Source organism: Hemitrygon akajei, chromosome 26 (genome assembly GCF_048418815.1).
Source record: "Hemitrygon akajei chromosome 26, sHemAka1.3, whole genome shotgun sequence".
Lineage (NCBI taxonomy): Eukaryota > Metazoa > Chordata > Chondrichthyes > Myliobatiformes > Dasyatidae > Hemitrygon > Hemitrygon akajei.
Genome location: NC_133149.1, coordinates 23,460,084 through 23,473,104, shown reverse-complemented (window position 1 = coordinate 23,473,104; position 13,021 = coordinate 23,460,084). Strand labels below are relative to the sequence as shown.

Below are 13,021 nucleotides of genomic sequence, written 5' to 3'. Positions count from 1 at the left end.
TGGTCTGTAGTCAGTACTCTTTGTTTGCAAAGCTGTCCTTTTAGCTTCAAACTGATTACTGCTTGCAATTTACATTAAGAACTAAAGACTGCTTTTCATTTGAATCAATATCTGCTATATTCATATAAATCCATAATTCCTGACTCCCTAATCCATGGTTTTCCAAATGTTCATAAATCCTTTCCCTGGGAATCCTCTCCAGTAACTTTCATACTGCTGGCGTGAGACTCACCAGTTTGTAGTTTCCAGGATTATCCCTTCTTGAATAATGGAACATTTGCTACTCTCACCAATTTTCCATTATCTTGCCTGTGACTATAGAGGGCACAAAGATATTGATCAAGGCCCAAGCAATCTCATCTCTTGCCTCTCTCAATAACCTGGCGTATATCCCATCAGGCCCTGTGGACTTAATGTTCTTTAAGAGTCCTAACATTACTTTTTTTTAAAATCTGGAATTGCCTGAGCATATCAGCACTGATCTCCCCGTCCACCTTGTTAAATACCAAGTACTCAGTTAGGACCTCATCCACAGTATCTGCCTCCAAGCAAATGTTCCCCCCTTTATCCTTGAGTGGTCCTACTCTCCCTACTTATCCTCTTGCTCTTCATGTATGGAGAAAGCCTTTGGATTCTCTTCTGTCCTACTTGCCTACTTTTCCTGGCTCTCCTGATACCCCTCTTGAGTTCACTTCTGGTTTATTTATAATCCTCAGCATATTACCACAACTTTATCACTCTGATTCTGTCTGAATGTCCTTATATTAAATTGTGCTTGTGCTGATGGGAAGCTGTCATAATTACTTATTTGCCAGAGTATTCATGAGCATAGTGTAGGCTACCATATATGTGTATCCAAGTGGCAGCAGTCAGCAGTTCTTGGGCAGACCATGTGGTGTGATCTCTTGTGTTTCTTTTCAAGATCACAGAAGCACAAGAAGGGGGAGCAAGAGTAGAATAGTACATGTGGTCCTGAGTTTATTCCACGATTCAATAGGATGACATTGGCCTGATCTTTGCCCTCAACATGGCCCATTTCTATAATCCTTGATTTCCACACAGTAAAGAAATCTATCTTATTGAAGGTTCTCAATGACAACACCCACATCCGTCTGAGTCAGAAAATTTCAAAACTCCCCAATCCTCTGAGAAGGGAAGAAATTTCTCCTTGTCTCCATTTCTCCACTGAAACTGTTGGGTCCTTTGGCTGAAGGCAGTTTTCTCCCTTGTCTCTCCCTAGTCCTGCGTGACGATTTCCGCCAAGCGCCCAGTGATGTTGTGGTGGCGGCAGGGGAACCCGCTGTGATGGAGTGCCTCCCACCAAGAGGGCATCCAGAGCCAACCATCTCCTGGAAGAAAAACAATGTGCGCATCAACGACAAGGAGGAGCGGATCACAGTGAGTAGTGACATCGCAGAACATTTGGGATAGGAGGGAACGGACAGGTGGTGCCAGATTTGGGCGTAGTGAATTGCACTTTTAAACTTCAGGCATATGAACTGTTGTTCTCCTGTGATTAAACTTGGTCAGTATATTTCGAAGATGCCATGAAAGGATTTGTCTTTCACCTGATCCCATCCCGTTCTCTTTGTTCCATTCCTATACTGCAGATTAACAAAGACAATACTTTGGATCCCTTGGTGAGGGACATGTTGCAGTAACCCTTATGTAGTCTTACTAAACCATTCTGCAGCATATTCTTCACATCTGAGCATAGATTGCAATATACTTTACCTTCTCAATGTACCATTTCCTTATATATCCAACCCTGCGACCATATGACAGCACTGGATTTATCATCGAATAACCAACACATCTTCTTTGCTCACATATTCTTGGGGTATTTTGTGTTTCTTATGGGAGTAATCAGCATTGGAATATATTGACACTGCCTTCTCTTCTAGATCCGAGGGGGAAAGCTGATGATTTCAAACACGAGGAAGTCTGATGCTGGCATGTACGTCTGTGTGGCCACCAACATGGTGGGTGAACGGGACAGTGAGCCAGCAGACCTGGTCGTTTTTGGTAAGTGACGTTTTTGTGAACTGTGTTGCTTTACCTTCTCAACACATGATAGAGAGATAATAAGGGATTACTCCCCAAACTCGGTCACTGTTGCTTTGTCTCCCACTACACCAGCTGAATGTAGAGTCCCAAGGATAAAGACTGCCAAAATGAGTTGTTTTAAGCCTTCGGTGGTGGTCATCAGTGGAGAACAGCTGCTGTGAGCAGGAACTCTTGCTCTCCATAATCCAGACATTTGGCATTTGAAGCCAATTGCTGAGCAAGTTTATTTGTAAGTCTCAAGGCCTCACTAACACAGTGCATTTGAGAGGAAGCCCGATGTAAACAAAGTTAATGACTTGCTCTGCTCACTGACCAGGTTTATCAAAACAATTAAATTTTACTTTAAATTTGTGTTTCTCTATAGTTATTGTCTTCTGTTTTTTCTTTCTTGGGTAAATGTTGTGATTCATGACTAAAAAGTGGACATTGTTCAAGACCTTACCCCCTTTCCAATAACTGCTCTGAGTTTATCTGGCTATGCAGAAGGAGGATATAATAATTTTCTATTTTACCCAGTACCCCTTCTCCCTATGTTATCCACTGTCCTTTGCCCATCTGCAAAGGAAGGTTATTTGCCCTCACTGTTCCCTGGGTAGGACTTAAAGCCCCAGGGACCCTAATGTAGATCTGTGTTTCACCAGCTGGGTGCTGTGCTAGGATGGTGCACTTCCTCATGTGGGCATGGCATGGCGAAGAGGACCATTCCCATCCCCCAGGACTCTGAAGTCAAGTGAAGCATTCCAATTTCCATCTCTAACTTGATAAACTGTACATCCTGTAACTGGCTAGACCTGTCAGATATTGGATAGAAGGGTTTCACATTCAAAGTGATGGCTCCCCTTTTCTCTTCCTATCAAACAATGATAATATTTCACTTGGGAAGATTGGGAGAGGGTGTGTTAGTTCATGCAGTTAATAGTATCCTGGTGCTCATCATCTGCATAGCAACATAAATATAGGATTCTAGTGCTGAGTATTATTAGCATATGGAACTACAGGACATCAAAGGTTGAACATTTTCAATATGGGAGGAGATGAGCTGTGGAGGAAACAATGCTGTGGAGTAAAAAAAATGTCCAGTTATAAGGAAAAGCTCATGGGTTCCCAGTGTGTCAGGATGGAAAATTCCTTACCTCGTGTGGTAATAAGACTAGCTGAACTGAGACCATGTGTTAAGCATCTCAGCTGAGATAGTGGTGGGCCACTGGAGATAGACAAAAGAGGATGCAGTGCAGGAATCTAGAACTGAAACAAAACAGTGGAAGAACTCAAGAAGCATCTGACGAGGCAAAAGGTGTAAGTCGATGTTTTGGGTCAAGATACTATTATCAGGGCTGCTGGAGTTGGGCTCAGTAACTTCTTGTAAAAGATGGAGGTTTTCTCCCCCATTTTCATAATTATGTGACACAGAATCATACAAAGTTCAAAGTACATTTATTATCATCTCCTTACAGGCAGCCACAAAACAAAGAAACACAATAGAACACATTTTTAAAAAATCAAGCAGAAAAAAAAACAAATTGTGCAAACAATAAAAGTAAGCAAATAACAATTTGAACTGAAGTTCACAAAAGTGAGTCCAATCATCACTGCAGCCGACTCAGGAGCCTATTAGTTGCTTGCTTATAGCTGAGCCAGCTTCAGTTCAGCACAGAGACCTTGCGGAACAGCCAGCTGAACACTGACCCATCCCTTTCCTCCAGCCCCGACACCCTGACCTTTTCAGCCTGACCCGGCACTTAAATCAGCCAAACCTCGGCTCACACAAAATGCTGGTGGAACGCGGCAGGCCAGGCAGCATCTATAGGAAGAAGCACTGACGACGTTTCGGGCCGAGACCCTTCGTCGAGTCCTGACGAAGGGTCTCGGCCCGAAACGTTGACAGTGCTTCTCCTTATAGACGCTGCCTGGCCTGCTGCGTTCCAGCAGCATTTTGTGTGTGTTGCTTGAATTTCCAGCATCTGCAGATTTCCTCGTGTTTGTGTTTTTAAACCTCGGCTCGCTCTTTGCTCTCAGACTCGGACCCTGGTGCCTTGATTTAACCTGTACCCGACGTTTCCAATCTGACCCAGCCCTTAAATCAGCCAAACAGTGGATCATTCCTCGCTCGTGGGCTCACCTTGCCTCGTTTCTGCTATTTCAAGTTGCCTCCAAGTTTGCTCCAGCAATTGCCAAACATTGGAAAATGGCCAGAGTTACCACCCTTTATCCTTCAGTCTCCACCCACAAGCAGTGCCGGTGCACCGACGTGAATGTCAGTTTGATGCTGACCTTGTTGGTGCTCATTGTTTCAGTGTTCCTGGGGTGTCACCAGGAATCACCTGTCGCTAGTGGACATGAACCCTGTTCCTCCAGCACCAGCTTTCCCTGGGTAGAGATGAGCTACTTTCAGAGCCCAGAGCCAATGTGCACAGAGGATAGAGATTTCATTTATTAGGACGAAGCATGGAGTGGTTTTATGGGGTCTGGTTTACTCAGTCAGAAAGGATAATAGTGCCAGAAAAGCTCAGCACATTCAATACATGTCCAGTTTAGAACTTGATGCACTGTAAGTTGCAAGAGTTGTCGCCAAGGGCTGTGAAGTAGGATCAGGTTAGACAGCTGCTCTGAAACAGGAGGCTGAATGGCCCCTTTTTCTGTGCCATGGATTTTTATAATTCTGTGATTCTATGAATGTAAAGAGCATTGATAGTCAGAAATTGGCAGTGTGAGGGAGCATCTACCAGCTTACCCTACCCTGCAAAAGCCTCACAAAAGAGTTGCCAAAAAAGAACGAGCAAACTTCCTCCAAATTGCCTGGGAAGGGACTTATCTGGTTGTTGTTTTCCACTGGGGTCTCTTCACCTTGCCCTGTCATAATCCCGCAGAACGGCCAACCTTCATCAAGCGTCCTGTAAACCAGGTGGTCCTGGCAGACGACACTGTGGACTTTCATTGCGAGGTGCATGGCGACCCCGTGCCGACCACCCGCTGGCGCAAGGAGGAGGGCGAGCTGCCACGGGAAAGGTACGTAGTTTAAAGTATTAGAGTCTTCAGTGTATTTTGCTGTTCAGCTACGAAGATGCCAGTGAAGATCCAACTAACCAGCTTGCCCCATTGCAGTTTAGTGCCATGTTCTTCATTGGAATGAAATGCGGTGAGAACTATTTCAGAATTTAATGCACTCATCAGAAGAGGCTTTAAGGTATACTGCTCTTGGGAAGTGAACCAAAAAAACATTGTCTCATGATCTTGGTATATATATCCGTAGGGTGGTCCCCTCCCATTAGGGTTGATCTTCCTCAGTAAATGAAGTGGCATTAGTTCCTCAGCACCCCAGAGAGATGGAAGTAAAAGGAGGACCAATTATCTTATTCCAGCCACCCAATGGGACATTTGGTTCAGGATCTCCTTTTACATGTTCCTTCTTTCAGGCATAACAGTTGATATCCAATGTATGAGATGGATACCTGGACCTGATGGGTGAGACTGAGAATCTTTACTCTAACTGAGGGAACATTTGAAGTGGGCGTAATTACAACAGTTAAAACACATTTGGACAGGTACATGGATAGGAAAGGATTAGAACAGGGGCTCCCAACCTGGGGTTCATGGACCCCTCGGTTAATGATAGGGTCCATAGCATATTAAGATGATGAGAGGCATTGATTGTGTGGATAGTCAGAGGCTTTTTCCCAGGGCTGAAATGGCTAGCACAAGAGGGCACAGTTTTAAGGTGCTTGGAAATAGGTACAGAGGAGATATCAGGGGTAAGTTTTTTACTCAGAGAGTGGTGAGTGCGTGGAATGGGCTGCCGGTGATGCTGGTGGAGGCAGATAAGGTAGGGTCTTTTAAGAGACTCCTGGACAGGTATATAGAGCTCAGAAAAATAGAGGGCTATGGGTAACCCTAGGTAATTTCTCAGGTAAGGACATGTTCAGCACAGCTTCGTGGGCCGAAGGGCCTGTATTGTGCTGTAGGTTTTCTATGTTTCTATCCTTGGTTTAGAGGGATTTGGGATATATGCAGGCAGGTGAGACTAGCTCTGGTAGGCAATTGGTCAGCATGGATGGATTGAGCTGAAGGGTCTGTGTGCTGTTTACATCTGTGACTCTATGAATGAGCACATTCAAAGCACAAGAGGGAGAAGACAAGGAAATAAGTGTATGAGTCACTTGGGCTTTGTGTAATGATGCAAAATGAATAACAGTAGACTAGTAGTCTATTTTATATCTGCATTAGCTCAATAGAAATAAAATGTAGGAGAGAAGTAATATTGGTTGCTGATTCACGAATGGCCTCTTTACAATATCACACAAGGCAAGGTCACTTGAAGTGAGCACTGCAATTCAGTGAACAGTGAGAGTAAACTCTTACTTTGCACCAGGGTATACAATGAACAGAAAAAGTTTTTCTGTCTCTTTCAGATTTGAGATTCAGCCTGACAACAGCTTGCGGCTGGTACGGGTTAGCAGCGAGGATGAGGGGACATACACCTGTATTGCAGAAAACACTGTGGGTAACGTTGAATTCTCGGGCACTCTGACTGTGCATGGTAAGGATCTCTGGATGACTTTTCTGAACTGAAAATAATGTATATATTTAGCGCAATACTTCTCTTGCATGGAGGGGTGATTCCATCATTCAACCTTTGTGATAGCTTCTTATCACTGATGCAAGGCAAGGAAATGCGTAGATTAGACTTGAATGTATTGATTAATGACTGATGGATTTTTGACTATTGATTTGTGAGACCTTGCAAAATTAGGGTTGGGATTAGGACTGACTGCTCCAACAAACACTCATTGTCAGAGCAATCGGGCTGCATTCCAGGGTCATGAGGCAGCATGCGTTATGGAGGGAACTTGCTCTTCTTTGTATGCCAGAATTGAAACTGTAGAACCATAGAACATTATAGCACAGAAACAGGCCTTTTGGCCCTTCTTGGCTGTGCTGAACCATTTTTCTGCCTAGTCCCTCTGACCTGCACCTGGGCCGTATCCCTCCAAACCCCTCTCATCCATATGGAGAGTAGAGAATTGTAGAAGCTATAAGGTGGGGTGGCTCTGGTGTGAAACAGATTTCCCTGCAGATTCAGTAAGTTCCAAGCAAAGAAGAAAACTCCCAAGTGGGCAGCACAGTGGTACAGCATATAGGCCTTCCGCCTCCCAGCTCCAGTGATCCAGGTTCAGTCCTGACCTCTGGTGCTCTTTATATGGATCAAGTGGGTTTCCAATGGGTACTCCAACTTATGTCAAGTTTAATTGGCCATGGTAAATTGTTCCTTGTGTGTAGGTGAGTGGGAGAATCTGGGGGGAAGGGGGACTGAATATGGAGAGAATAAAGAAAAATGGGATTAATGTAGGTTTCATGTGTATGAGCAGTTGATGGCCAGCACAGACTCAGAAGGCCAGATGGCCCATTTCTGTACTATAAAACTCTATAACCATGAATTGGGCAAGATACCAAGGACGACTGATGGAGTCACCCTTCAGGGGAGACGGAAAGTTTGATTATGACTATATAGTGGTGAGGAGTAAGCCAGTAACACAATTTTCCAACTTGCTTCGTTTTGATTTTCATTGAAATTAGCTTTAAAACAATCACTCTTTTCTAATTCTTTTGTTTGTTTGTAATTTAAATGGTGAACATTTACCAATAATTATCATGATTACATACCATTCACTGTGTCCCATAATGTTGAATTTTTTCACTGTTCTAGAAGGGATGTGGAAATTACTTTCTGGTGAGTAACACAAGGATGATTGTAACTGTAAATGGAAAAGTTTTACTGGTGCCTGGCAGGAGGTTGGGTGCCTAAATGAATCCGTTACAATTATTTATTGGATCCATTCCATCTGAAATGTCCCACTTGTGCCATGGACAATGCCTGAAAGTTTATCTCTTTCATTTTATCTTCAATGGAGAGTAAAATGCAATACCCACTCAAATAAGAACTCAAAATTACCAGTGAAACTTTTGCTGCTAAAATGAGCAACCATTTCAGATAAAGGGACGCTTCAGTGATTTCTCATATCTGGATGATTAGCACTCTCTTGCTGAGAACCAACTACTTTAGTGTTGCTGGAAAGAAAAGTAAAGACTAAAAATAGATATTCTAAGTAATGAAGCTAGATGTTCAAACTTATTATTTAGTATAGTTCACAATTTGAAATGGATTATTTATTTAATTAATTTGGGAGATTTGGGCGTCACTGGCAAGGCTAGCATTTATTGTCGATTTCCAGCTGCTTTAAGATGGTGCTGACCCATTGCGCACTTTTGCCGTAGTCCAAATTACTAGGGAAAATTTCCAGGATTTTGACCCAATAACTAGGAAGGAACAATGCCCATTTCCAATTTAGTGGGGCTCGGAAGTGATAATATATCCTTTAACCAGTTTGCCTTGTAGAGGAATAGGTTTTGGAAATTCTGTTTACTGTTTGAGTAACGGTGAAGGTAGAGGTTGATTTCTGTTTAACCAAGAGCTATGTTCACTGCTGCCAAATTGATTGTTGTTACTGAGGGTGTGGTAGTGAGTAGATAATTAGAAAACCAACTCAGAGATCTTGAGTTCAAATCCTGGTGTGTTAATAAATCAGCCGTGATGGAATGACGTATTTCTGCTTCTATGCCTTATGGTCACATGGCCACAATAAATGTTAAATGGAATTGAGTAAATTTGCAATTTTATATAGGAAATAAATGATTGCAAAATCATTTAAGACTGAAACCCACTGGTTTGAAAATTCACGTTGACTCTGGGTCTCCTAATAGCCTGACAAGGTTCACCAACTAGCAACCAAACACAGAGGAGCCTGTCTATTGTAGTGATGGGCATATTGTTCAGTGTATAATTGGATCATACAGAGCCGGTTCAATCCATGATCTTTCCTGAGCCCAGTAGGGTGTTGCAATTGGTGTGATATCATCTAGGCCAAAACAATTTAAAGCAATCAGGATTTCAGTATCTGACTACTGCTATTTGGGTGTTCCCCTTGTAGTGCAAGAGTGTGGAATGAGGTTGTATCACAGGGTCTAAATAAAAAGAGAGAAAATGTAGCAAGCCAAACCATTGAAAATAGACATATTATTATCAGTGTTAAACCTGCACTGTGATGTCACTATCATTGAATCTTGATAAATGCAGAAACAATCTGGCAGGAAATATTCCATTGGGCCTGGGTTGCTATCAACTGCAGCTAAAAACGGCCAAGTCATAAATCACAGTAGCACAGCCCACGAACCAGTGATTAAACGTGAAGATAATAATTGAAAATATATTGTACATCACATGTGTGGAGCAAAATGCAGTGCTATTTAATAGTGATTTGGCTCCAATTTTTGTGATGTGGGGGTAACAATAAATTTTCTTTATGTAATGTCTTTAACACCTCAATACTCTAAAGAGGAGCATTACTAGACAAAAATTGACAGAGTCGAAAAAGGGGTCATTAGGGCTGGTGACCAAAGGGCAGAGTTTTGATGCCGGAGGTCGATTGGCTTTCATTATCTTTGCTTTTGTTAAAATTCAGCGACATTGATGAATCTTGCAAGTGCCCCTTTATTCACCAACTCTAGGCCTATAAGGCAAGTGTGTGTGCGATTGAATGGTTTGCTGGACCATTTCATAGGGTATTAAGAGTCAAAAGTTTACCACAGGAAATGTCAGACATGTTGACAGGTTTGAGGAGGATCGTGAAATATTTAGTTTTAAAACATAACTGGGGTCTTAAGAAAATTGTCGGCTCTCAGGATTATTTATTACTTCTATTGAATTTGGTTTCAATTCTTATCATTTGTGAGATTGAAGCTCTTAATTTCTGGACCTAAAGGCCTGAACTGTTTGACCTTACATTCCTCATTGCTCATAGTGCCTTAGAAATATTTATCAGAAGTCAGATGTCTTAAAGAAGCTTGTAATAGGTGCCTTATCTCCTGTGGAAAGCTTGTTAGCAAAAAGCCCAGGTGTTTAGCAGTTCAGGCATAAACAATTGGTGAAGGGACCCTTCAATGGCCTTTGGGTTAGAGACAGGGTCAGTGCAAGTTATTGTGGCCCCATATCATCGAACTATGAACTCCAGTCCAAAATTAAAAGTATTAGACTTTAAAATAGTAGCTAAATCAACAAAATGCCCCTTACATACAGCATATTTGTCCAAATAGGAAAGCTGTGAAGTAAATAACTACCAAGATCAATTCATAGAAGGAACTAACAGTTGCACACCTCATTATGATCCGTAGGTATGCAAAATATTGCTCAATACTAGTTTGAAAATTGGTTTGAAACATTCACTAACCTTGCAAGCTCTGCACGTGAGGTGATCCATGGTCATCTTCAGTACAAAAAGGTTTTGTAACAAGAAATGCTGGAAATAGTCAACAGGTCAGGCAGTGTCTGTGAAACAGCCGACCTTCCTGTTCTGACAAAAGGTCCTGGACTTGAAGCATTAACTGTTTAATTTTTAACAGATGATGACTGGCCTGCTGAATATTTCCAGCATCTTCTGGTTTTTTTTCAAACTCTGGCAGCCTAAACTCAGCTTCTCCTCACCGGAGTGGAGGGAAGACTACAGCAATTTCAGAGTAACTAATGCTGTATTCAACTCTAGCCTGAAGAAAGTTTTGGATAATGTTAGTAGTTGGTATAGTACACTCCCACCAATCTCAACTCTGTGCCCCCATGTTTCATTTGGTCATATATAATTAAATATTAAGCCTTCCAAGGTTGAATAGACCTCTGCATTCTCTGTCCAAGCACACAGCTGAAAGCCAGTGTTTGACCAGGCACCAGTGGAACCATAGCCATACAAAAGTCAGTGTCCTCAAATAACAATAGCTGAAGAAATATTGGAGGATGACAGGCTGCGGTTTAGTGATCGGGTTAGCGGACAAGTGAAGAGTTGAGTGGTATCAGCTACATGTTACACACCACGCCTACAGGTCTGAAAATGGTGACTGTTGTTCGACATGTTAAGATTATAAAATCATGTATTTGTTAGATTATTATTTTATGCAGTGCTATGAATATATTGTGTCATAGCCAGCAGTAAAGATATAATAAATATCCACAAAATAATGGGGAAAGTCAGTTACTTATGAGCACAGAAGGCATGAGGGAATTAAACTCAGTTTGATGTGAGAAGATACTCATTATATTCTATGTGCAACCCCCTGACATATCCTTTATATATTTGTAAAAGAAAATGATGACATGTCTTTATACAAGAGGAATGTGGTTGTGAGTCACTGCAAAGAGATAGCAATTAAATTGTAATGATGACTTTGCATTTCTCTCCATGCTCTAACAGGGTCCAATGATTTGATGCAGCATTTGGCACTTATCGCACTTAAACTACTGCCAAATTATCATGAGATGCATGGAATTTCTCAGACAGAGAGATTTGATTGGTTTGGTGGTCAGAGTCAATCTAACTGCTAATTACTGCAGCAAATCATTTGCCCCTTATCAATAGCTGAAGTTAACATTTCCTGCTGTTTCTCACTTTTAAACTGACATTTATGCTGCCATTGTGTATGAGTTCATTCATGAATTTTCCTTAACATCTCATGAATTTTTTTCATTTTTTCTTTGTTTCAGTTGGTCCATTCAGTAAGTATTCATTTCATCTCATTTACTTACTGTTGCATGCTGGGTTAGGTGGAGATTGTGAAGGATTGATTTTCATTTGAAACGTGCCCTTAGCTTTCCACTGAAAGAAAGCTCCATGCGAAGGGTTTTGAATGCACAGAATAGTCAAGATTCAATTCCTTGTGAAAGAAGTCTCATTTTACCATAAATTCATCCACATTTACATGAGACCAGCCATGAACTCATCTGGAGAGGCTTTAAGTATTTGGGTCGCTTGTTGATGATGTCACAGTGCTTGTTGCTATGTGGTGAAGTACATGGGTCACCAAAATCACCAAAACTGGTACCTTTTCAATAGACAAAATGTCATTACCAGCTTGTAAAACAGTCTTGTATCACAAGCAATTGGGGAAAAAAATATATATTATCAGACACATACAGCTGCAGAAGTTCCATGTACATCACTTAGCAGGAGTGGTGGTATTAGCACCTGTGACAGTTTGTATGCCGTGTGACAACACCTACAAATACGAGATTGACAATATGAACAACGATTTTGTATCAATTCAGGTAACAAGTTAACATCAAGAGATAATGCGTCTAGTTTTGCTGTGTGAAAATAGATGACATTCAAATGTTCTTTTCCTTTTAGGAAATATATTTAAAGAGCAAGCATAATCATCAGCTCTGTAAATGGGTCTTGGTTGGAATTGATTGGCCTCCTTTGCCACGTTGTGCGTTGCAGGCTTTAGCATCACCAGCGTGCAGTTCTGGTCAAGCAGGACTGGATGTGTTATGATGGCATCATCCCATCACCAACCACTCTTTATTGTCAAACAACATCTGTCAAAAGCGTTATCAGCTCAGGCATGGTCAGCAGCTGGGAGCAACAGTCACTGTCAACAGTGGAGACATAATTGAGAAGAGAAGGAGAGCAAAGAAAGGATATAAAATAAAACTGGAGAACATGGTGATTAGTGAAAACTTTTATTGATACTAGACAGGATATGCTGTCTAACTGAACTGTGTCAAAATGGCATGCTCAAAACATTAATGAGTGAGTCTCTGTTGGAAACAGGCTGGGATGGATCCAAAAATAAACTGGTGTGTTATCAGTCTAGCATCTAAAATCAGGCCGGAAATGTACTCAACTGGGGGAAGCTGGATTAAATACTTAAAGGGGCCATGCCATTAGAAAAATCACATCAGGCATTTCTGTTAACAAAGCACGCTTGCACTAACAAGCGGTCTGCTTCATAAAAGGAAATCTGATAGTGAATAGATCAAGGCAGTAGAACAGATAAACGTTTGCAAGTGCTCATGGTCTGAAATAAAATGAGAATAAGCAATAAATGTTCAGCAGAATTGTCAATGTGTATAAAA

The 13,021-nt window shown here is 41.7% G+C and overlaps 1 protein-coding gene across 6 annotated transcripts in view; it reads left to right on the top strand.

Moving 5' to 3' along the window:
- The window catches only part of robo3 (roundabout, axon guidance receptor, homolog 3 (Drosophila)), a 569,123-nt gene that overhangs the window by 394,890 nt on the left and 161,212 nt on the right, over positions 1 to 13,021 (top strand). For all 6 annotated transcript variants that reach the window (XM_073029734.1, XM_073029732.1, XM_073029730.1 and 3 more), the window contains exons 3-6: positions 1,241 to 1,398; positions 1,905 to 2,025; positions 4,935 to 5,073; positions 6,474 to 6,601. In XM_073029734.1, the coding sequence (XP_072885835.1) occupies positions 1,241 to 1,398; positions 1,905 to 2,025; positions 4,935 to 5,073; positions 6,474 to 6,601 (546 nt within the window). The remainder of the gene's footprint in view (positions 1 to 1,240; positions 1,399 to 1,904; positions 2,026 to 4,934; positions 5,074 to 6,473; positions 6,602 to 13,021) is intronic.